At 34.0% G+C, this 25996-nt stretch overlaps 2 protein-coding genes across 2 annotated transcripts; both read right to left on the bottom strand.

Moving 5' to 3' along the window:
* Positions 1-532: 532 nt before the first annotated feature.
* On the bottom strand, positions 533-3784 carry LOC145592420 (glutamyl-tRNA reductase 1, chloroplastic-like). The gene is made up of 3 exons (XM_081648868.1): positions 3402-3784; positions 2623-2864; positions 533-2000 (listed from the first exon to the last, which is right to left on the bottom strand). The coding sequence occupies exons 1-3, from the start codon at positions 3664-3666 to the stop codon at positions 870-872; spliced, it is 1638 nt and encodes a 545-aa protein (XP_081504994.1). The 5' UTR covers positions 3667-3784; the 3' UTR covers positions 533-869.
* A 4464-nt stretch (positions 3785-8248) lies between these two features.
* LOC145592419 (ubiquitin-fold modifier-conjugating enzyme 1-like) lies at positions 8249-13705 on the bottom strand. Its single transcript, XM_081648867.1, has 3 exons — positions 13262-13705; positions 12877-12938; positions 8249-8652 (listed from the first exon to the last, which is right to left on the bottom strand). The coding sequence occupies exons 1-3, from the start codon at positions 13592-13594 to the stop codon at positions 8517-8519; spliced, it is 531 nt and encodes a 176-aa protein (XP_081504993.1). The 5' UTR covers positions 13595-13705; the 3' UTR covers positions 8249-8516.
* Positions 13706-25996: the final 12291 nt, after the last annotated feature.

Genomic DNA, 25996 nt, shown 5'->3' with positions numbered 1-25996 from the left:
TAATTATATTATTAATAATACAAAACATGCCCACAAATAAGTACACTCTCTATAATGAGTATCCGGGGCAACGCCCAGGACATGTACTAGAGTCATTAAAACGGGGTTAATATTCCTAGCCATTGGGTTAATACTAATTTATCATTGGATTTTTTTAAACACTCATATGGTCCAAGACATAATTTTAAGTCTAATTGACTATTTCATTATATTCCATGTGTGGATTGTGTACTTTTAAATATACACAAAATAAAAAAACAAATAAATACAAAGTGCTATATATAATTGTATTTTGTCCATGTTATTACTGTGCATGGCATGGGATATAACCTAGTGTTTTCTAAAAAATCAAACCGATCATTAAATCACAGATGTAAAAGGAAATTAAAGCACGTTTTAGAGAAAAACGGATGTTCAATTGTCCAAAGCACGAAGTTCAGATCTTGTAATTGCAACCTGACTATGCATCATGTCATGTACTTTTCAACATACTATATATGTTTCTATGTTAGGTAGAATCAACAGATCAAGGTTGGGGAATTTATAGTACTACCAAAAATAATCAGTATACATACATTAATTACAAAAATTACAATATTACAACAGAGCCGTTTTTACTTGAATACATAACCAAGATGTCATCCTCAGATTTAATGAAATCATGAAAGGGCCGGACACAAAGAGCATACAATTTGAAAGGATCCGACACCAATGTTAAAAGAAGTGAGTGATAAATCAATGAATGGAAAGAAACCTTCAGGTTTCCTTCTTGTTTACATAATAGTATTTCTCTTGATAAGATGAGGAAGCTCTCCACTTATTCAGAAATGAGGGATGAAGAATTGTGGAAGAAATTTCTGCACAAGACGTTACTTCTGAATCTGCTCCACCTTGGCTCTAATTTTCTGCTCCAATACAGAGATCTCTGTCTCAAGGCTGAACATTCTGTTTAATGCATGCATATTTTCAAGAGTCTCAGTCAGAGTCCTGCTGTCGCTCCCATCACATCGAAGGTGCTGCATTGGACCATGAAGAATCTTGTTCACAATTCCTCGACTAAGATCATCTACTGCTCTCCTAGTTTTCTTTGGAAGATCATCGCCCATCTTTGACAAACATTTTTCGAGCTCTGCAACCCTAATTCTCTCAGCATACGCCCTCAACTTCTTGATGGTGGGGACTGTTTCCAAGGAATCCCTCCAAGCTTCAAACTGTTTGGATTCCTCTGCAATGATAGCCTGAGCTTCCATTGCTTTCCTTAGACGGTCCTCCTTGTTAGCAGCCACTACTTCTTTGAGATCATCAACATTGTATACTTGTGCATTTTCAAGGTCTGAGACACACGAACCAACATTCCTTGGAACAGAAATATCAAAAAATCGCCTAATACCTCCCACTTCTGAGCCTACAGAAGGAAGAGCTTGTACATCCTCTTTCTTAAATAATAAGCTCTCTGAGGCCGTGCTGGTGAAAATAACATCAGCTTCAGCAGCACAGGCAACCATTTCAGTCAGAGGTTTGTAGATGATTTCCACATCCTGCAGTTCCTCACAAATAGCAGCAACTCTCGCCTCACTTCGATTTACAACCACCATCTTTGTGCATCCTTTTGCTACCAAGTGCTTGATCACAAGCTTGCCCATTTTTCCAGCTCCAATCACCAACATTTTGGCACTAGCATGGGAAGATTCTGGAAGTTTCATCAAGGCCAACTCAACAGCAGCCGAGCTTACAGAAACTGCTCCAGCAGCTATGCTTGTCTCAGTCCTGACCCTCTTCCCAACAGTAATTGCATGCTTGAACAAACCACTGATGTTCCTTCCAAAGCCAACAACTCCCTGTCCAACTTTAACAACCTGTTTGACTTGAGCAAGAATCTGACCTTCTCCCAAAACCAAAGAGTCTAGCCCCGCTGATACTTCAAAGATGTGCTGGGTCACATCGCTGTTGTACAGCAAAAACCTGTGCTGGCAGATCTCAGATACAGGAACTCCACTAGTCTGCCAACAAGAAGGCTAAGGTTCATAAGTAGCAAGTTCATCCATGTTTCAACATGCATATGCTACACACACTTTAAGAGAAAACTAATAACTAAAAGAAGTTTCATGAATGAAACCCAACTATCAGAAAAACAGGATGACAAAAAACAACAAACTGTAAGAGAACAAGACAAACTTGATTAGCTTACTGTTAGATGAAAGGAAAATCAACACATAATCATGTAAACTTAATCAGCATATACGTAAAAAGATGAAAAGGAAGATAAATGACCACTCAAAACCAACTTAAAATCAAGCAGCTTAGCAGAAAATAGTCACCAACATTAATCTGATTTTAGGCATAGTGGCAAGCCAATGAAAACTGATCTTCAGCACCAAGACTTACAATAATCATTCAAGATGACATGACACTCATAAAAGTTCCATGGTAATTTAAACATATAGAGACTCAGGAAATATACAGCTCCAAATTATAGCTCGACATGTTCTCCTATTTCCACAATATCCACACAAATGTCACCGCAAAAATGATAGACTGACTTGATACAATAATCCAAGCCATCAATAAATTAAAAACACAAAACGATTTGAGATTGCCAAAATTGAGAATCAATTAAACTACCTTAGACATCCATTCTGTGACCTCCTTAACTCCACGATGCTGAGATAAAGCAACAACATATATCTCCATCCTATTGCATGTGCTAAGCACAGCAGCCTCCTCAATATGGTTTAAGTTGCACAATTCTTCGATTGCTCGAGGCCATTCGGCTTCTGGAACGGCAAGCTTCTCACGCATTTCAACCGGACAAGTGTGAATGCTGAGACCGATAACAACAATGCAGCTCCTTTCCTTAGTATACCCTGGAGGATCAAAATTAAGAAAACTCGGTCACTTTCTTCTTTCAAATACGGAGTAGTTAAACATCAACTAAATAGATTTTCAGAACACTGCAATCATTAAAACAAATAAGCAAAACAAACAAAAGAGATAAGATTCATAAAAAACAAATTTAAAAAAAAAATAATCAGAAATTAGCTGACAAAAGCAGGACAGAACTTTAACTGTGATTACAAAAGGCGCAAATCTGGGAAGCAAAAAGAGCATTTTTGAGCAATAATGTCAACTCCTAAGCATTTATTCCAAAATTTACCAGAATTAGAAAGCCTGCAATTGTGCTCCAACTATGAAATCCAGAAAACAGGCAATAATTTAGGGAAAAAAAAATCCCAAAAAGTTCAATATCAAATGCATTAATAAAACGAATAAGATGCCCTTTGCACAAAATCCAATGCGAGATGCAAAATTTACAAAAATCAAGAGATCAAACTTAATTACAAGCAAAAATCAACATTCTCCTATCACGATCAAAAAAAAAAAAAGGAGGAAGAAGAACATACGATCAGCAGCAGAGGTTTTGAGCTGTTCAAGAGCAGAAATACTAGATGAACGAACAGAATCAACGGAAGTAATCGCAACATCGGAGGAACCCTCACATCTAGGGCTAACCAACGGAAACCTCCGCTGAACACGGCGGTGAGTCCGACCGGAAAAGTTAATCAACGACGGCGAATACGACGACGACGCGGCGGCGGCGGCGGCGGCGGGAGAAGGAGAGGCGGCGTGAAGAAGAGTCTCCAAAGCGAAAGAGGTGGAAACCGCCATTGGAGACCTTCAAAGGGAGGTTGAAATTGGGAGATCTAGGAGAGAGAAAATTGGCGTGTGGAGAAAACAGGGTAATGTTTTGTTGTTCGTTAATGGAGGAGAGAGAAAATGTAATGTAGAAATAGTTGGGTGGGTTAGAGATGGGGGGAATTGTGAATTGTGGAATTTGATTGGTTAAAGGAAGACACGTTTTATCCACACGACTAGCTCTTTTGGCCCCCCTACGCCTACCCAATGCAACCAATCCTGGTAACAAAGTCAAGTTTGGCTGGTTGGGTTCTTTTATTTACTCGGAGAGGAGGAAGTTTCAAAGGGGTTGTAATTTTTTTCATTGAAATTTATGAAAACATGTGAAATGTGGACCAAGTTGCTTAATAGTTGGTGAAATTGGATTCTAGGTGAATGTGTATTGGAAAATACCATCTTGTATTAATTATACTTTGATATGTGTTTGTTGTTGTAATTAGGTTGTTGTAATTAGAGCCATAAATTTGGCCTAGTCAGATGTTCGAGTTAGATTCAGATTAAGATATTATTGGGTTAGATTAATGTCGGATTTAATTGATTAATGTTAGTGGTTTGGAATGAGTTTCTCTATAATTTAGGTTTTGTGTTTAATTTTAGGAGATAAATTTGAATGATATTTTTTTATTTTTGAGTTTAAGTTAAGTTTTGATTGGATTATCAACAAATCCCTTCAAGTGCAAGTCATCTTTAGGTTTAGGTTATCTTCACATTGGCTCTATCATCATCTACTAATTAGTGTGTTTCATCTTTGTTGATTTCTTCAACAATGGATCATGTCAGTTTCAAGCTTTTCTTCTTCATTAGGTCAAAATTTGAGTTTGACTCGAACTCATTATTATTTACTCCACAATTGACGAGTGTAATTTGAAATTAAACTACTTTTCTTTTGTGTCCTATGTAGGATGATTTCAAGTAATCTTTCTCACAAATTCAATTGATATGAATCATTTTTGAGATTGGATCATGCTCTTGGCTATGTCTTTTTCTTTTTTATTTGATAACTTTAATATATTTTGAAAAAAATTAATTCTCCATCCCGCATTAATTGGAAGACTTATTATACGAGTAGATTTTAGTCATTTGATCACTACTCCCTCCATTTGACCTTTAATTTTTTTTTTAATAGCATTTGACCATTAATTATTGTAATATATAAAGTCAAATCTCTATATTTAAATAGACTTCTAACTTTGATTTTTTTAGTATCATCAATTATTTATCACTTTATACTAAGCATAGAGCAGGAAAGAGGGATGATTGACCTAGATAGTACAAGTTCATGCCAACCAAAACTTTGTCGTAGTTGGATTATTAAACATGTAATTATAATTACTCTAGTTTTTTTTTTTTTTTTTTTTTTTTTTTTTTTTTTTTTTTTTTTTTTTTTTTTTTTTTTATTGAAAGGAATAATTGTTGTAATGCTCCTTATCTCATCATCTTAGATCATTATTTAATAGACAATGAAGGAAGTACATGTGAAAGTAGTGAATCAAAGCATTTGTTCATTCGGAACTTTTAATTCATAAATATATATCTTCAAACATGTTATAAACTTATAATGTATTCACATACTATAATTTATACGGAAAATCGATATCATGTCAATGTACATGCATGTTAATGCAACTCCAAAATCAAACATGTCAATATGTTAAAATAATGTTGTGACGTAAAGAGATAATGAGATATATGCTTTATAAAGTTCGAAATATTGAGATAATAATAAACAGTGATTTGGTATTCGTTCTGACGTAAAAATAACATGATCACAAATATATTCTGCCAAATCTCATCAAAATGTTTAGATTCGTAAATAAAATTCCATGTCTATCCAAATAACATTAATGATAGCTATTGAAAATATTAGTATGATTTATGATACAAGAAAAAAACAACGAGGTTTTTTTTTAATAGAAGAAAAAAAAACAATGAGTTTTTATTTTTAATAATAAGAGTACAAGCAAAGAGATGAAAGAGATAAGGATAGGAAGAAAGAGAGTGGGGGAAAATCACAAGTTTAGATTTCATTCATACTCTCTATTCGCCACTAATTTACTAACCAACCGTGGAGGCCAAATGTACTCACACTTTTAGATTTGGCCTTTTCCAAACTTGTGGTTCTGTTCTTAATTTCTTATTACCACTTCCTCCTACTCATACAAGATGGTTTTATGACTGCAATCCTATGAAAATGCCATTTAAATTCACTTCCATGAAAAGGACTTTTACATGTTGTTTTTAATATATAATTGAGATTACTTTGAAGTATCCTATACTTCTACCGTTATATTTCAATACATTTGCATGGTCTCCGACTCTCTGATGTATTAGTTTGATTGTGAATGTTTAGTTGTGTATAGTTAAATATTATAAAAAGTTATACATTGAAAAAAAAAAAAAAAAACAAAACACTTGTAACCAAATCTCTCTTGATCCTTTTTTTTTTTTTTTTTAATAAATATTATAGTGACCAAAAATGTATGGTCAAAGTTAATAAAGTTTGACAGTACATGATTTTAATTTTTCTAACATTGAAGTACTTAACCATAACGCAGCAAACGACTTTTTCTATCTGATGCCCCCTCCCCCCTCCTCTTCCTAATTTTGACTAATTTTACATATTAGGATTGACCTATTCGGGTAAAGTAAGCGATGATGAGATATTGATTATAGAAAAATTACATTAGAGTTACTAATAACTCAAGTTATTAGAGGCATATAATATACAACTACTCATACTAGATTAAACATAGGATGAGATTATAGAGGATTTCTACAAGTCTTAACACCCATTTTATAGTACATTTGAGGTATCTCATGAAATCTCAAAGACTCAAATTAAAAAGGTTGGAACTATTTTAAATTTTTAATGCATTCACAGAATAAAACTTTTGAGAAATGACAAATATGATAAGTGTAATTTTACATATTTAACGTTGCTACACAAATTATTTAATGAGAAATTCGAATTGATGAAGCTCACAATGAATGTGTAAACATGTGATAGAAATTAGGCTACCTGTTTGGTATAAAGTTGAAAAAGATGATTAAAAATGAAATTGTATGAGAAATCGAAGTCCATTCCCATGACAACAATCCCCAAATCCTCTTTTTCTTCATCACTTTTTTTTTTTTTTTTTTTTTTTTTAAATAAAAAAAATCACTTCCATTTGATCTTTTGTCCTTTGAAGTGGTATTGGTATAAAGAAAATTACAAGTTAGGGAAGAAAGTGCATTACTATTAACAATAGGATGTTACTTTACTGGCACAATTGCACTAAAATTCATTTCATCAGTACCTTACTAATTATCTTCTATCAAACGGGTAGTCGTGAGGTTAAAGGTATTATTAAGGTAGTAAAGTGAAAACGAATGTAAAAAGATTAAGGAGGAAATGAAAACAATATGGATGAAACATTATGCGGACCCAAGTCGAAAAAAAAAGAAAAAAAAAAGGAGAGAGAGACAAACAACAATCGCAGTGAAATGAATTATTTTTTGGCAAACAGAATACGAAATTAACAAAGACAGGGCAAAAAAAAAAAAAAAAAAAAAAAAAAAAAAAGCAGGAAAAAAATGTGACAAATAAATTAAAGACATGTAGAGTGGCAGAGTGATGAGCAACACGAAGTCAAGAACTTAGAAATTTAACTGATTATAGTCATTATACCACAAACTCTTACCAATAAGTGCTTTGATTTTAGCAATGAAGTTGCTCTAGTTTAACCTAAGTCTTGGCTTTGAAACTTAGAAACACAGCAACACATTGGGAGATTATTCTCCCAAACTTGAACCCAACAAGCCTCAAATCTTGAATCAATTGGGGTCTAGAAGGCTCTGATTATGAGGGAATTAAAAAAAAAAAAAAAAAATCACTAACTCTGGAGGGGAAAAAAAAAAAAAAAAAAAAAAAAAAAAAAAAAAAAAAAACGCTTAATGAATCATCCAGCGCATAACTCCCCAGCGAGAAGAGAAACTAACAAAGGCATAATCCATCCAAGACAGAAACTCGGATGGAGATGGGGCTTCATACCTATAAAGCAAACCAAAAGATCTGCATGCAACCAGAACTCAGAATAATACTTTCACATCATGGTAATATATCTTGGCCACATCACCCATTTGCAAGTTAGCAACCAAGTTATAAATTATTCTGAGATAACTACGACCAATATAATTGGGTTTGAACAGCCGCAAACCACCTGCATTACCTGCTAAATTAGTTCAGGGAGCATTACTGCAATCACAACAACATCCACATTTAAAACTAAGCATTACATCCCTGACCCATCACCATTCACCCATCAGTTAAATAGAAAGGTGACTTTTAGTAGGTGCAGCAACTCTTTGCTCTACTACTAGTCTTTCCAAACAACCAATGTCAATAATTGACAACCACTCGATCAGTCGACGACCCACAAACTCGTAACTTGAAACATATTGGTAACAATTAAACCACTCCAAGATATGCTATATAAAGCCCCCCCATTCCATTTTACCCATGACGGTCTTTATAGTATACTTACAAGAAAATAACTTCAAAGCTTCAGAAGCATACACACAAAACACAATTACAGATTTCACAGCTGTGAATCAAGAGGGGTGAGGCAGTACAGACTGTCACTGTGTCAGCGAAAAAATATCAAATCTCTGCATTAATTGCATAAATCTCAACAAATTGGTTGTGCATTGTGACAATCCAAGTATAGTTTAGCTCCTCAAAGTTATCTAAATTAAACAAATATAAACAGTTTCCTGATACTTCTTCATTCCACTACCTACGGTGATCAGCCAAACCCCTTTTGTAGTTGGGAGTTGAGTAGCTAACTGTTGTCGCTGGAAGAGGCAGCAACATCATCCTTGTGCTTGATCATACCAGAATCAACAAGAATGGGAATCTCCGCAGCAAGCCATGGAGCAAGGCCCAAACACAGAGCATGCGCGATACCAAAACGAGGACTGAAAATGCAAAAATCCAAAGTAAATTGACAGTAAAAAAGATGTACAGTGGAAAAAAGGAGGGAGTTACAAAACAAATAATTTAGTACAAAAGCCATCTGAAGACCAGTAATTGCAGCATCCATGAAATACTAGCCCGGGGGGATGCATCTATTTTACTTATTACAGAGTAAACCATAAGCAAAACATGAACAACGCTACTAGTAAAGCAAATTGCAATCTCAAAGAATTGGGAGGTATTTTATTGCTTGCTTATTACACAATCACAACCCTTAAAACCACACAGTAAATGCCTCTATACCAGCAATGCACAATAATATGGGCAGGGAAGCAAGTGTATCACAGAAGCCAGCAAAAGAAACAAAAGTCGTTCTGAGAAAAATAAATCACAAATTAACAAATAATTAATTCAGCAATATCAAGAGGCGGGAAGGACACAAAGGCACCAATTATATATGTATTTCGGCTTCAACAAGAGGCTGACGCCAACTATATCACAAGTGTAGGAGGACGCTACTCCAGAGCTTGTTCAGCAAGTTGAACCGTTAATTACCCCAGTCTTAAGAGGAAAGAGAGCTTATGCAAGCATCTCCACATCTTTTAAGTTAGAGTTGCACTTAATATTCCCAAAAAATGATGACCCGTGATTATATCAAATGAGGCATTAGTTACACCCTCTCCCTATTTAACTAGTAGAGGACATGAGAGATGATGAGCCAAATTTTGCCACTGAATTCTACATGGATCATGCTTTGGATGAAAATAATAACTAAGGCTATGCAGGCCTCGACTTCGATTAGAATGATTACATAAAAGAGGACTTTTAATAATTATGTTACTTGAAAAAGTGGCATTTTTAGGTCGCATCATCTCAAAAGATGGTGTGTTTGTGGACCTGCAAAAATTACTGTCATAAGAAAGATGGAGTACACCCAAGAATGCACTTGATGTTCGATTTAGAAGCTAAGCTAGCTATTATGGACATTTTGTGGAGGATTTATTGAGCATTGCACCTATGACCACTAATTGAAAAGGGAGAACATTTGTGTTGCCCGAAAACAATTAACATACAAAATTACAAATTGACTACACTACATGATGTATTGTCTTTAACCGAAGGGAATGAAGGATTAAAAGTATATAGTGATACTTCAAAAAAATTGTTTAGGTTGTGTATTGATGCACACCAGAAAGGTTAGTGCGTATACTTCATGACAAATGAAACTGTTTGAGGTAATTATCCCATACATGATTTGAAGTTAGTTATCATCATATTTGCTTTGAAAATACTTTGGCATTATCTTTAAGAACGGACTTTGAAAGATCATATTTAAAGTATAATATTTACTCAAAAGGATTTGAATATAGTTGATAAAGGATAATGATTTGGATAACTAATATCACGAGGGTAAGGCAAATGTAGTTAACGACATGCTTAGCCAAAATATCACCCACAAGGCAAAGAACATAGTGATTAGTGATAAACTCTACAAGGATTTTAAGTAGTTCAACTTGGAAGTAGTAAAAGTGGTGGATAGTGTTTGAGAATAAGAAAGAAAAACAAGTATAGTTGACGTTGGAACTGAACAACTACTACATTCTCATATTGATGAATTAAAAGTGTCTCTTAAACAGGCTACAAGATGATCAAATATTCCTAAAATAAGGCAACTTAATCCTAGAGTAGAGTTGTGCTTAGAGCATGGCTTACCACATGCCTCAATAAGTGCCCCACAATCTTAATTGAAAACAAACTAATTTGACTAAGCCAACAACTATTCCTAGAATTAAGCTAACATACTAAGCTACTTTGAAGCACAAATAACTTCATCACACTCCCTTGCTTCGAAATTCAATAGTATTGAAGCATATCTCCTCAACTTAGTGATGCGCATCTCACCAACATACTCTTCGAAAATTAGAGCACTTCTCTCCATGGTGCACATAATCACCCACCATTCTAAAACAAAATTTCTTCCACGGCCACTTGTGCCATAGATTCTTTCTTATCACTACGAAACCTACAATTCCTAGCCATATGCCTAAATTTATTACATCTGAAGCATTTTGCCGATTTTATCTTTCCCTTATGCTAACAAATTTTTTCCACATGACCAATCTTTTGACAATTATCGCATTTTACTTTACTACCTTTCCCTTTTGAAAATGAAGATTTAGCTAAAGCTCCCTCAATTTTTTTTATCCATTTGCTTCCTCCCTCTTTTGATCTCCTTTAATCTACAACACTAAGGGTATTGACTAACTCTATTAGGGTTATTTTGGGGGCAGATATGAAACTCAAGATTCATGATGATTAAAATTTGAGGTATAAGAATTTTGTTTGAAAAAAGTGATAACTTAATACAAAGAGTGATAGAGAAAGGCCAGATAATGACATGCTATATAAAGATATCAAACTCAAGATTCATGATGATAAAAATTTGAGGTATAAGAATTTTGTCTTAAAAAAGTGATAACTTAATACAAAGAGTGATAGAGAAAGGCCAGATAATGACATGCTATATAAAGATCTCAAAAAGGTGGTTGGTGGCCAAAAATAAAGCATGATATTGTTGGTGTCAAAGTGTCTTACACGTCAGAAGGTGATAAAGAGTGAGTACAAGAGACCACAAAGAAAAGTACAACCATTAGATATATTCGAGTGGAAATGGAAATCTATTATGTGATATCAATTAATCAACTAAAGTCTTAATCTCATGAGTGGTGTCGGCTACATGAACCAAAAGTAATTATTCCGTAAAGTCTCCACAATAATCTTCCTCCTATATGAACCAAGAGTGATTTTGTGATATGATTACCAAGAATTAAGAATAGAAATTATCACATTTGGGCTATAGTTGATATAGTAACCAAAATTACGATGTATATCTTAAGAAATATTCAAAGGATGGAAGAATTAGCATAGGTTTATGTGGAAAACGAGATGACGTTTCACGGTGTTCAATAAAATTTTGTGTCTAATCTTGATTCGAGATTCATTCAATAAAGTATTGTGTCTAATATAGATTCGAGATTCATTTCAAACTTTTGAAAAATTTTGAAAAGAGCAATGGGAACCAAATTGTAGATGACTATTGTATTTCGTCCTACGAAAAATTATCATGTTGAGCATACTATATAGATTTTATAAGATATGATAAGAGATTGGGTATTGGATTTCAAAAATTATGGGAAGATTTCCTTGATTTCGTTAAGTTATTGACATATCAAACATGCAAGTATTGGCATGGTACCCGTTAAAAGCCTTGAATAAATGTAAGTGTCATATACCTTTGTTGATTGGATACTAATGAAAATGTATAATGTACCTAAATTAATCTAAGAAACCATTAATAAGCTTTGGGAAGAAAAGATTTAATCTTCTCCACATCAACAAAAGAGTTATGCGTACTTGAAACATAGAGAAGGCGAGGACTTGTACCAGTCAATGACAAAGTTGTATTAATGTTTTGCCCACGAATGAAGTAATGAAATTTGGGAAGATAGAAAATTAAGCTCGGAGTTTATAGGTCATTACGAGATTTTAAAGATAATAGGCAAAGCACCTTATCAGCTAGCATTACCTATAGATTTAAGTCAATTCATGAAGTCTTTCATATCTCACAACTTAGAAAGTATATTCCTAATAAATCTCAATTGCAACCTAAATTGATTAAGGTTGAAGAGTCATTTGGCTTATACACATAAACTGTTTAAGATTTTGAGCATAAAGGTTCCCAGTATTAAACATGTTACACAACATAGATCTTCCTTCTACAAGTAGAACTAAGAAAGCCATGTAACAGGTAATTGAAAAATGGGCCATTTAGAGGTTAAGAAAGCTAACCAATTATGAGTAATGAGAATATATAAATACAAAAAGAGATTCTAGCTCTGAAGTAATTTCCACCTTCAATTTAACCCATAAAAAATCTGAACCAAACTACAATGCTCGAGCCCTAGTCCACATCAACTAAAATTCAATCAAGCTAACTGAAGTATCCATCATAGTTAATGTCATGAAACTGATTATTCAGCCAATTGAGTAAACTAATTGCAAGTTTCTACACAAAAGTAGTATGATTCCAACCGACTGGGATACAAGAGATATAATCAAAATGCAAGCAGTAAATTCAGCTTCTAACTCAACATAAAGGTAAATTAGAAACTAGAAATCACAAACAAAACACAAACAGCTAAGAAGATTAGAGTGGATAAATGTACCAATTTTTGGCCCAAAGCGGCTTGAAATGCACAGTCAAGCAAATTTTCCCTCCTCTATACATCTACAAGATTCAGGAAATCAAAACCCATCAAAACAAAAGGGGAGAAGAGAAAATCCCTAAATTTAAAAATGTTCACAATCAATCACCTAAAAAAAAAAAGCCAAAACAAAAGTAAGGAGAGAAAATCCCAAAAATTAAACATGATCAAAATCAAAAACCCAAATTAAAATGTTCACAATCAAAACCCTAAAAATCCAATAAACACCCATCAATTCACAAACAAAATTGATCATCATCAAAATCAAAATCAAAAACCCAAAATCCAACACATACCCAAATCAATTCGCACCAAACCCAAAAAAGGGTAGACAACAAAATCTAACCTTGTGAGTCTTGCCATCGAGTTCAGGAAGTTCAAGCTCAGGAGCAGTAGCAGGGTAAGTGACAGGAATATCGAATTGAAGATCAAACTCAAACTTGAGAAGATTGTGGACATACCAACACTTGCCAACCCAACGAGTACCTTCAGGATTAGCGGCAGAAATTCGAAACCAGTCGTTGTCGTTGGCTTTGTTCATGGAAGTGTAGGCGATCAATGCCTTGTATTCCTCCTTAAGACGCCGTGTCCAAGCAGCGCCGTCGCGAGGACCGGCTTTAGTGGTGAGAAGTGGGATTTTAGTGAGGGTGGATTTGGTGGTAGTGTCCCATTGCTCCATTCTTGATCAAGATCAAAATGCCCTCTCTGCTACTGTGTAAAACCAAACCCCCTTCTTTCTTTCTTTCTTTCTCCCAAGATGATGATTATATATGGTTTCGATTGGGAATATTTCTTGCGTTTTTTCGCAGCATTTTGTTGAACTTTTAAATGTCAAAGTTTTTCTTTTCCACATATGACTTATCACGAGAAATGATTTTGACACACCCTTAATTGATTTTAGCACTTTTATGTGCAAACACGGCTTTCTATGTTATTCTCACATAAAAATGTGGCAAAATCAATTAAAGGTGTGCCAAAATCAATTTCCACTTGTCACTGTGTGATTAATCACAATAAAATAACTCATCTAGATTATTATAGGGATTATTTTGTTATTTTAGGGTTATTAAATTAGTATAATAAAGGGTTGGTATAGCAGTTGTAATAGGGGTTATTTCGTTTTCTTATAAGGTGGTCAGCCACACAAAAAACCAATTGTTTTTATTTTTTTCCTTTTTAATTATAAGAAACATTTTGTTTAATTAACGAAAAACATTAATCAAGAGGGTAATTGACATTGTCATGAATTATTTGGGGTATTGTTGTAAATTCAACAAGTTGAGTTGTAAATTAAAGTAACGACGTCACTTGTTCTTCCTCCATCCTCCATTATTGCTTCGTCCTTCTCCGTCCTCTATTGAAGCCTCCTCTATCCCCCCCCCCCATTCTCCATCGAAGCGTCCTCCTCCTTATTATTCCTTCCCTGATCTCTACCATTTTCGACACCATCTTCAAAAATCAAGCTCAATGCAAGATTCAATGGAGGTAGGACATGGCCACATCTGCCCTTTTGGGTTGACCATGCCCTTAATTTCTCCCTTTGTTAATAAACTTTTCGTTTAATTTGGCGACGAAGTAGCTAAAGATGGTGGTCTCATCGGTGGTTTCATTGGTGGACGGTAGAGACGAGGAAGATGGTGTCGGTGGAAGGCGGACACAATCAAGGAAGAAAAAAGGGAGCTTCAATGGTGGTGTCGGTGGAGTAATGCTCGTTATTTTCTCTTCCATTTGAGTTAACTAGTAAGTAGGATCACTAAACATCAATACCATTATATTACATATTTTTGTCAATAAAAAGATCAACCGGAGCTTACTCTTTAATTATGCAAACTTATTCCCACGAACTTAAATTATTTTTAATGATTCTCTATTATTATTCTTTAAAATTACTCATTTATACTAATCAAAATTTATTTTTACTGAAATGAAATTATTTTTTATTTGCTGAACAAAACTTATTACTAATTTTTTTTAAATAAATATTATATTATTTTAATGTGAAGAGAATAAGGTCTAAACTATCTTCTTAAAACCCCATTAAAATAAATAAAATAATTTGATATATGACAAATTATTAAAAATAAAGTTATTTAACAAAATATTTATGGCTCTTATAGTCTTATGGTTAAACTTTAAAAACTTATCTATATATATACCTATAGAATTTGTTATATACACCTGGGTGTACCGTACACCCGGATCATTTGCTCATTTAATCAACAAATGAGCAAATAATTATTGTTCATTTATTAAATGAGCAAAGATTATTTGTTCATTTGTTGATTACAAAAGCAAAATATTATTTGAATTATCATCGTCGTTGTCATCAATGATACTACAAATACTCTACAAAACTTGAAGAACTCATCATCATCTTCCACTTCTTTGTGTAGGAGTTACACAATTTACGAATTGCTAACTCAAATAACAATAAGAGTATATGAAGGAGATACAAATATGGGTTACAACCCGGATAACAAAAATGAACTTCTTCTCAATATATATATATATGAAGGAGATACAAATACGGGTTACAACCCGGATAACAAAAATGAACTTATATATATATATATATATATATATATATATATATATATATATATATATATATATATATATATATATATATATATATATATATATATATATATATATCTTTAGAAAATAAAACTCCTTTTATCTCCCTGCTCTTTCTCTTAAGCTTTATCCTTTTCTATTTCTCTTTCTTATGCTTCTACATATTACAATGAAACAAAAAACACATATATTTATAACATATTCTTTGCTAATAATTCAGAGGATGTAATTAACTTTAATTGTTAACCACCTCTTAAATTATCACATTTTTAAATTAGCATTCTAATAAAAGCTAGTTAAAGTTTGGAGTTTCAACACACCCCCTCAAACTTTAACTATCATTCCAAGCATTTCTCTCATTTTTTAAAATGTATCAAGTGATAGAGGCTTTGTAAAAATATCTGCAACTTGCTCGTTAGTATTACAATACTTGAGCTCAATTGTTCCTTGTTTGACTTGATCACGTAGGAAATGAAATCGGGTATCAATATGTTTAGATCTCCCATGTTGAACTGGATTTTTCGCAAGTTTTATTGCTGACACATTATCTACATAGATCGTAGTTGGTCCTTCTTGAACATGTCCAATTTCTTTCAGTAAATTCCTCAACCATAACCCTTCACGGACGGCAGATGAAGATGCAATATATTCTGCTTCGCAACTTGACAATGCCACAACTGGTTGTTTTTTCGAACTCCAAGTGAAGGCAATAGAACCCAAGTAGAAAGCATATCCAGTTGTACTTTTTCGTTCGTCTTGATCTCCGGCCCAGTCACTATCAGAATAGTCGTATAATGTTGCTTCATTTCCATAAGCATAAAACATTCCATATTCTAAGGTACCCTTTATATACCTTACTATTCTCTTTGTAGTACACCAATGTGATTCTTTTGGTGTTTCCATGTATCTACTGACAAGTCCAACTCCATATACAATATCTGGCCTTGTGATAGTTAAGTACCTTAGGCTTCCAACTAGACTCTTGTACAAAGTTGGATTAATTGATTTTCCTTCTCCAGCTTTCGTCATCTTTATTCCTGTTGCGACAGGAGTGCTCATGGGTTTACATGAATCCATCTTAAACTTTTCAAGAATTTCTTTTGCATATTTCTTTTGTGAAATGAAAATTCCATTTTCACTTTGTTCTACTTCTATCCCAAGAAAGTAATTCATCAGCCCACAGTCAGTCATTTCAAATTCTTTGAACATGGCCCTTTTGAAATCTTCGAACATACTTTCATTGTTCCCAGTGAATAGTAGATCATCAACATATAGGCTGACAACATGAATATCATCAGCCTTTTTCTTCACGTAGAAAACATGTTCATACGGGCATTTAGTAAAACCGTTTTGTATCAAATATCCGTCAATGCGTGCATTCCATGCACGAAGAGCTTGTTTTAAACCATAAAGTGCTTTTTTCAAACGAAGCACTTTATCTTCTTGTCCCTTTACAATAAAACCTTCTGGTTGTTCTACGTAAACTTCTTCTTCGAGAATGCCATTTAAGAATGCAGATTTTACATCAAGCTGGTATATCTTCCATTTATGATGTGCTGCAAGTGAAATCAACAATCTTACTGTATCTAATCGAGCTACGGGAGCAAATACTTCATCATAATCAACTCCGTATTTTTGTTTGTAGCCTTTTGCTACAAGTCTTGCCTTGTATCTATCAATGTTTCCGTCAGCACCTCTCTTTATCTTATATACCCATTTTATACCAATAGCCTTATGGCCTTTTGGCAATGTAACGAGTTCCCATGCATTATTCTTCTCTATTGATCGAATTTCCTCTTTCATAGCCGATGTCCATTCTTTTTCTCTAACAGTTTCTTCAAAATTAATCGGTTCATGATCTGCATACAGACAAAATAAATCAACTTCTTCAACTTCAGTTGTATTCTCATAGATATCTCTTAAGCTTCTCATCTTAAGAGGTGTTTTTGATGATGAATTTGATCCTTCAGTTGATGGTAACGATGATGAATCATTATTATTTCGTGGAGTGTTTGGTGGAGTTTGTTCAGAACTCTTCTCCTTAACATCATCATACTCTTCAAACACAATTTTCTCTTTCTCTTTTTCATGGTCATCCCATTTCCAAGATTCTCCTTCGCTGAATATTACATCCCTACTCTCAATCAACTTTCCAGTGATTGGATTATATAATTTGTAAGCTTTAGACTGTGAACTGTACCCAATGAAGATACATTTTTCACCACAATCATCCAACTTCTTTCTATTTGCTTCAGGTATTTGAGCATAGGCAATGCACCCAAATACTCTCAAATGTTCAACATTTGGCTTTTCACACTCCATGCTTCTTGTGGAGTCATATTTTTCACACTTTTTGTAGGACAACAATTAAGAATATAAGTTGTCCAGGCAATAACTTCGGCCCAGAATTGCTTCGGCAATCCCTTTTCTTTTAAGATGCTTTATGTCATGTCTAGAATTGTTCGATTCTTCCTCTCGACAATTCCATTTTGTTGAGGTATATAGGAGGCTGTGAATTGTTGCCGAATTCCAATAGCTTTGCAATAATTTTTGAATACATTTGATCTACATTCACCCCCTCGATCTGATCTCAGGGTTTTCAGCTTATATCCACTTTTGAGCTCGACCCGAGCTTTGAATTGCATAAATGTATCAAATGCAGCTGATTTCTCCTTCAACATATACACCTACAATTTCCTGCTATAATCATCAATGAAGGTAATAACATAACGATTACCTCCCAAAGATACTGGTTCCAGTGGTCCACAAATATCTGTGTGTACCAATTCTAATGGTGCTTTCGCTCTCCATGATAACCCCTTATGAAATGGAAGTTTAACTTGCTTTCCAGCCGTGCATATTTCACAAACTTGCTTTCCAGCCATGCACCATGTTCTTCGATTGTAAAATTTTTAGGCCATTGAAATGCAAATGCCCAAAACGTTTATGCCATTTCCATGACTCGTTCTTGATAACACCATAGAAGCACTTTTGTACCTCGGTGTTAAGTTGCAGCGGAAACATGCGATTCTTCACCATTTTTGATTGAGCAATAAGTCTTCCACTTTTATCTTTAAGTTGAAGATTATCACCCTCCATATGAACAATATATCCTTTTTCAAGTAGTTGCCCAATACTAAGGATATTACTTTTCATATTAGGCACGTAATAAACATTTGAAATGAATTCTTCATTTCCATTCTTCTGAAATATTCGTATTTTTCCTTTACCTTTACCTTTAACTTGTAGTTTGGATGAATCTCCCAAACTTACATTACCTTGAACCTTCTCATCCAGGTCAATAAAATATTCTTTTCTGCCACACATGTGGTTGCTCGCACCAGAATCGAAAAACCACATGTCTTGTTATTAACTAGCCTCTTCATGCGCTAGCAACAATGTAGGACTTTCCTCATTGTTTTTGGATGATTCAACGAAATTTAAATGATTTCCTTGATCCTTTTGTTTGCTCCAACATTCAGATGCATAATGTCCATATTTTTGACAATTATAGCATTGGATGTCTTTTCCCTTGCCACGTTCGTTGAAACTTCTTCCTCCTCTGTTTGACCCTCTTCCACGGCCAAAACTCCTCTCATTATTTTGGTTACGAGGTTGGTAGTTACCACGAACTCTACCGCCTCGTCCTCAAAAATTGCCTCGTCGATTTCCTCCTCTTTGTTCATTTGATGAAAATCTTAATTCAAGTGCTTGTTCAGTTACAGCCGGTCCATCATTCTTCAGAATTCTTTGTTCATGCACCTGAAGTGATCCTATGAGCTCTTCTATTGATAATGTATCAATATCTTTTGATTCTTCAATCGCTGGTAATACATGATTAAATTTTTTATTGCACGATCGAAGAATTTTCTCAACAATTTTCTTATCTTTAATTTTTTCAAATTTTCTTATCTTTAATTTTTTCTCCGTTTTGTTTTTATTGGGTTACATTTGTGAGAAGCCGAGAAAAATAATTAGAAATGGTCTCAGTTTATGTCATTTTTATTTCTTCGAATTCACCTCGTAGGGCTTGTAGACGGATTTTTCTAACTCTCTCGACACCTTTAAATGTTGTTGCAAGCGTGTCCCAAGCTTCTTTGCTTGTGGTTGAATTTGAAATCTTCACAAATGTCTCACAGTCTAAACCTGCATAGATAAAAAATAATGCCCTTTGATCTTTCTTCTGATTTTCCTTCAATTCTTCTTTTTATTCTTTAGTTAACGAAACCTTTGTTTCATCAGATGGTTTTTCAAAACCATCACTTACAACGTCCCATAAGTCCTGGGAGCCAAACAACGCTTTCATTTTGATACACCAATCTTCATATTGGTCTTTAGACAATTGGGGTACTTGTGGTTGAACAATGTTTGTAAACATCTTATGGTATTGATATTGAAACGATAACGTGGCTCTGATACCAAGTGTAGGAGTTACACAATTTACGAATTGCTAACTCAAATAACAATAAGAGTATATGAAGGAGATACAAATATGGGTTACAACCCGGATAACAAAAATGAACTTCTTCTCAGTATAAGTATATATATATATATATATATATATATATATATATATATATATATATATATCTCCTTTTATCTCCCTGCTCTTTCTCTTAAGCTTTATCCTTTTCTATTTCTCTTTCTTATGCATCTACATATTACAATGAAACAAAAAACACATATTTATAACATATTCTTTGATAATAATTCAGAGGATGTAATTAACTTTAATTGTTAACCACCTCTTAAATTATCACATTCTAAAATTAGCATTCTAATAAAAGCTAGTTAAAGTTTGGAGTTTCAACACTTTGTAATTTGATTCAACGTCATTATCATCAAATTGGATACTGTAGCTAACATTTAAACAATTCTCTCATCACAAAATTCCACAGATTACCAAATAAATCAACACAAAAATCATCAATTTCAATAAACATCAAAAATGATAAAATTCGGCAAAAAAAATTAATAACCATAGCTTACTAAGGTTTGGACATCTTTCATAATCTGACCTTAGTAGATCAACCTTTGCTGCTTAGCAAGAACATCACAATTTTGCGCAACAAGCTAAACAATTTGAAAGCGCCGACGTTGGAATCAAGCGTAGTACTGACGGAAAATTCGAAGCGGTTGGAAAATCGATGTTGATGAAAACTTTGCCGACGGTATTAGGAATGACGTCTTGAATCTACTTCAGCTTCCATGGTTATGGAAAAGGGGAATTTGATTGATCGATCGAAGAGAAGAAGAAAGTCTAGCCAAGCAAGCTGATCAGGAAATTACGAATATGCCTCTAGGTGTACCTTCCTACACCCGGGCGTACAGAACAAGTTCTCATATACTTATACTAAAGTAGAACATTTTGTTCCCTCTAATATCATTTCTTATCCCTCCCAAATGCTTTTTTTTTTTTTTTTTGAAAAGTTATTTATAACAAAAATTATCTTACTTTTACTCCTAAAAATATGTAGGGGAATTTTTCTATGTGGCTGGCCACACTTTGTGGCCGGGGTTACTCGAGTTACTCCTGACCGAGTAACCCCTCAAGTAACCCCTAATCGAGAAACCCCTGACCAAACCCCTCAAGTAACCCTTGACCAAGTATTTCAAGTAACCCCTGACCAAATAACTCGAGTAACCCTTGATCGAGTAACCCCTCAAGTAACCTTTGACCAAACCCCTCAAGTAACCCCTGCCGAGTAACCTGTAATACCCCGTATTTTTATGTATTTTATAAATTATTTAATTAATTGTAAAATATAATTTTGGATCAAATTATTTTAATTATGGGATTTAAACAATACAAGGTTTAATTTTTGGGTTAATAAGTATTCGATCAATCCGAATTGAATCTAGTCCATTTTTTCATAATAAACCCAATCATTCTAATTTTATATTTAGGCTATCTATTTTATTATTTAAGTTCACAATTTTAATAAAGCCCAAACCTACCTAAACAACCCTACACTATAAATACTCAATCAATCCCCAAAATTTGCCCACACAAGATAACAAGTAGGTAAATTTATTTTTTATTTTTTCTTATTTTCTTTTTCCTTTTCTTTTCTTTTCCTTCTTTTCCTTTCCTTATTTATTTTTCTTTTCTTTTGGGTTAACTTGCCGTGAGGTTCATGGAGGGGATTTAGGTGAGTGGGATTTTGATCCCACTTGTTGCCCACGCAAATCAGCCCCTGCTGCCACCTGTCGGCGCCCGATCAACCCAGCCGGCGACCGACCACCCAGCCAACGCCCGCTTGCCGACAACTTTCCTCTTCTCTCTCCTCTTTATATTTTAGTTAGTATGATTATTTTAATTATGGGTTTTGATTTTAATTGTTTAAAATTTGTTTAGTTAGTATATGAATCATCTTTTAAGGGTTTTAGATTATATTTTCAGATTATTATTATGATCATTATTTTCAGATTTTAATATGATTAAAGTTAGGGTTTTAATTTATCAAAGATGTGATTTTTAGGGTTCTTGTATAAATTAATTTGGGACTTTTATATACCCAATGATTATATGGATATTTTAAGTATAAAGATGTATTTTTAATAAAGTTTTAATGAGTTTTTGATTAAAGTTTAATGCTAGAATTTTGCCTAAGTGTTGGTTTTGATGATTTTATAAAAAAGGTGTAATTACCCATTAAAGTGGGGTTTAATTAAGGGTTTTTAAATAATTTTCAAATTATTATAAGTTGTTTAAAGCGAGTTTAAGTTGCTGAAAATTGTGTTTACAAGGATAAGTAATGTAGTTTTGTTGTCCCTCTGTAATACCCCTCATGATTGCTTTAAAGGAGTTTGATATACTACTCATATCAACAAGATGCATCTTCCTTTTAGGGATCCCATATGCTAAGAATACTCCATAGTTAAGCGTACTTGGCTGGGAGTAGTCTTGGGATGGGTGACCTCCTGGGAAGTTTTCTCGGGGTGCGCATGAGTGAGGACAAAATGCGCTGGAAGGACTCGTGTTGGTCTGTGGGGACAGTTGTTGGCCCTCGATGCGCATTTCGTGACAATAGGCCCCTCCCTAATCTGTTTGGGGTCGGGGTGTTACACCCTCTATATAGGAGAGTTGATTCGGGAAGTGTTATAATGTAATCGGCTACTTTAAGGGCTTAATTGAGGTACGATTGCGTACTTGGTAATTATTTGAATATGTAGAAGCATGCTAGACTTTGATTAATTAATTCCAAGGTAGTATCATGATAGGTATTGGTTGGAATTTGTTGTATGGTTGATGTTAGGGAATGGATTTGTGATGTATGGATTATTTATGATGGATTGATGATTGAAATTAGATATGTTGGCATGTTAGATATGAACCGCAATTTTATTATTAGCATGATTGAAGACATGTTTAATTAAACTAAATGTTTAATTTGGTTTGGAATATGGAAAGGAAATTTTATTATGGTTCATATAGATTTTATTAATGCTTTAAGCATAGGAATTGAGCTATTAAGTGTCTTAGTACACAGGAATAAATTATATTGTGGTACCTATGTGTACTTAAGGTGTTTCTAACACCGAGAGATAGGATTTGCAGCACATTATGCGTTTAAGGTGTCTTGGACATTGAGGTAGATTAAAAAGGATTCAACATTAAAAGTTATGTGGTCACTAATTATTCAAAAATTAATTTGGTATGATTGATTGCTTGTATGAATATAATGTTTGATTATGCTATGGTTTTGAGAGTCATCACCAAGTTGAATAATATGTAAAACAACGTAAAGTGAAAGAGATTACGCACCAAAACTCTTGAAACGTATATACCTCGAGTATGAACATATGAGGGGAGTTATGGGGTTTTATATTTTACCATAACTTCTATTAGGAGTACAGGACACTGTATTTTCCTTTTATTATTATTATGCGCAAGACATCCGTCACTTCATGTGACATTTGCCTACCCAGTTAGCTCCTGGTGTAGTTTACCTCAATTTATTTGGGGCAGGGATTTGGTTGGAAACTCGTTCGATGCGTAATCAAATTAAATGGACATTGGTTTTTGTCTAGTTAATGTTGAATGTCTTGTATGCTCGTTTACAAGTGCAACAAGGTAAGTTGTGTGATGATAGGATGAAAGCATGTTAGTGTGTTTTATTACGCTTATGTACTCAACATTGCTGATTCTGTGTTTATATGTTTGTTTGGCCTTGTCTTTATCTTGGCCTTACGACGACCCATTTCTAATGGCGAGTAGTGGGGACTTACGTCGACCCATTTTATTATGCTCATGAGACTAACGTAAAGATTTTCAGTATCGTTTGGTTTTAAGGGTCTATAATGGTTCCAAGTTGTAGGTTGACTTTGTTTGACTTCGTTTGACTTTGGTTTGACTTACTTTTGTTTGGTGGACTGTTGGACTTTGACTTTGTTTCGAAAGGTTTTGAAAATGTCTTCCGCTGTGTATCTTTGATAAATGTCTTAGACGTTATCACAGTGGCGGTCATGCCTTAGATTTTCCTATTTCGTATTTTAAAAAGTGCAAAACAGGTATTTTAAAGGAAAGGAATTTCCAGGGTGTTACATAACCCCTGACCGAACCCCTCGAGTAATCCTTGACCGGAGAACTCGAGTAACCCCTTCCACACGGTGTGGCCAGCCACATATAAAAATTTACCAAATATGTAACCATTTTTCTTATCTACAAAATTTATAATTGATTAATCTATCTATACAAAAAATAAATTAAAATCACCCCATATAAACGTGCAGTTATATAGGTGTAGGGAATATTTCAAGCATTACCCTAAACTTGAACCCCACTGTGATCATACACTAAAGCATGGTGGCGTCCAAAGGGAAGGAAGCTAGAGAAAAAGAGTCGCCAACAAGTTTTAGGAACTTGTAAACCGTTCACAGGGTGAAGGTTACACCCCTTAACGATCCAGGAGATCGTCAACTCCAATAGGTCTGGAACCATGACTGGAAGTTCGGGGATGAAGGTACAAATCCAACCTAAAAGAGATTGAACCTGCCCTAATAATAGGCCTCTACTTTATTCTTCTCGTATTCATGTGCGCTTTCTGACTAACATGCAATCAATAGGTTTACCATAAACCTATTTATTTATGTTGGTTGAATATTAATGCACAAATAAAACTATTATTGGCGATCACTTGAATTATAATCAAATTAGCCATAAACAAGATTATGAATTATCTTATTAAGCGTGATTACAAGTACAAATTCCCTTTAAACATGCATAAAAGGCGTGATCAAGCAATAACAAATAATAATATATATCAAGAAACATAATAACAATCATCATAATTATAATCATAATAATAATCATAATAACGCTAAAGCATAATAATAGCAAGATCCTAGGCATGATACTAACAAGATTAATAACAAACCCTAGCATGTCACTAAACATAAAAATCAAAGCTTTAGCCCTAACATGATACTAACATGATATTGATATGATATTAGAAAGAATAGGAAGCATCCTAGAAATCATAATTGATATAAGCAAATCACCCTAAATATCATACTAAGGAAAGCATCCTAACATGATACTAGGAACCAAAATAACAATCTTAACATGATTTCTATATCATAAGATCAATTAAACAATTAAAGTACTTACTTGGATGCCTCGTACCTCTTTCTAATAACAAAATACACACGTTAGTAACTTCAAGGAAAAGTAATAAAATCAAACAATTAAATCAAATAATTGAAATAGAGATTAGGGACCAAACCCTCAGAAATTATAACCTTTCACGTCTAGGGCGAAGGCAACTTCGAACTTGGCTAGGTGTGTCTAGTGCTAATGTATGAGGAATTGTGTTTGTGAAAAAGGTTTAGAAAAAGAATAGAGAGAGAAGGAAAGCTTCTAGCTTTAGAGAGAGAAAGAAAGAGATGATGATTGTTGATTGTAGATTGTAGATGATTGAAAACGGAGGTCCAAGGACCCTATTTATAATGAAAACAGTCCGGATATGATAAAAAAGGAATTGGAGTTCGAAAAGGAATAAAACACGACGCTGTCACCGCAATAGCCTCTGTCGCCGAGCGACAGAGTGAAGCGCCGCGCGACAAGCCTGTCGTCCGGCGCTGCAAGACAGTTTTTTGCGGATTTTGTTTTTATCATATCTTTTGATCTAGAAGTCCAAATAAGGCATATAATATGTCGTTGAAAATATCTTGAAGTCTACTTTGCAACCTAATTAGAATCAGATTAAAATTTTTTGTAGATAAAAATAACTGGCCGAAATAGTGGGACGGTGTCAGTTTTGGATAGAGTTTCGTATTCCTTTCATATCTTTTTCGTTATAGCTCGGAATTAATATTATAATATATCATTGGAAAGATAATTTGAAGATCTATCCAACCATATAAGATTTGGATAAAGATTATGAGGCAAAAAAATAATATCTGACTGTCTTTGAACATCTTTAAATTCGAATAGAATTAGGACTTAAAAAAGGAAAGTTTTATTCAATTTCAAACTCTTTGATTCTATCTTTTCTAAAAG

The sequence above is a fragment of the Chenopodium album genome, chromosome 18, assembly GCF_948465745.1.
Source record: "Chenopodium album chromosome 18, dcCheAlbu1.1, whole genome shotgun sequence".
NCBI lineage: Eukaryota > Viridiplantae > Streptophyta > Magnoliopsida > Caryophyllales > Amaranthaceae > Chenopodium > Chenopodium album.
The sequence above is the reverse complement of the archived record's forward strand: the minus strand, read 5'-3'. Positions and strand labels throughout refer to the sequence as shown.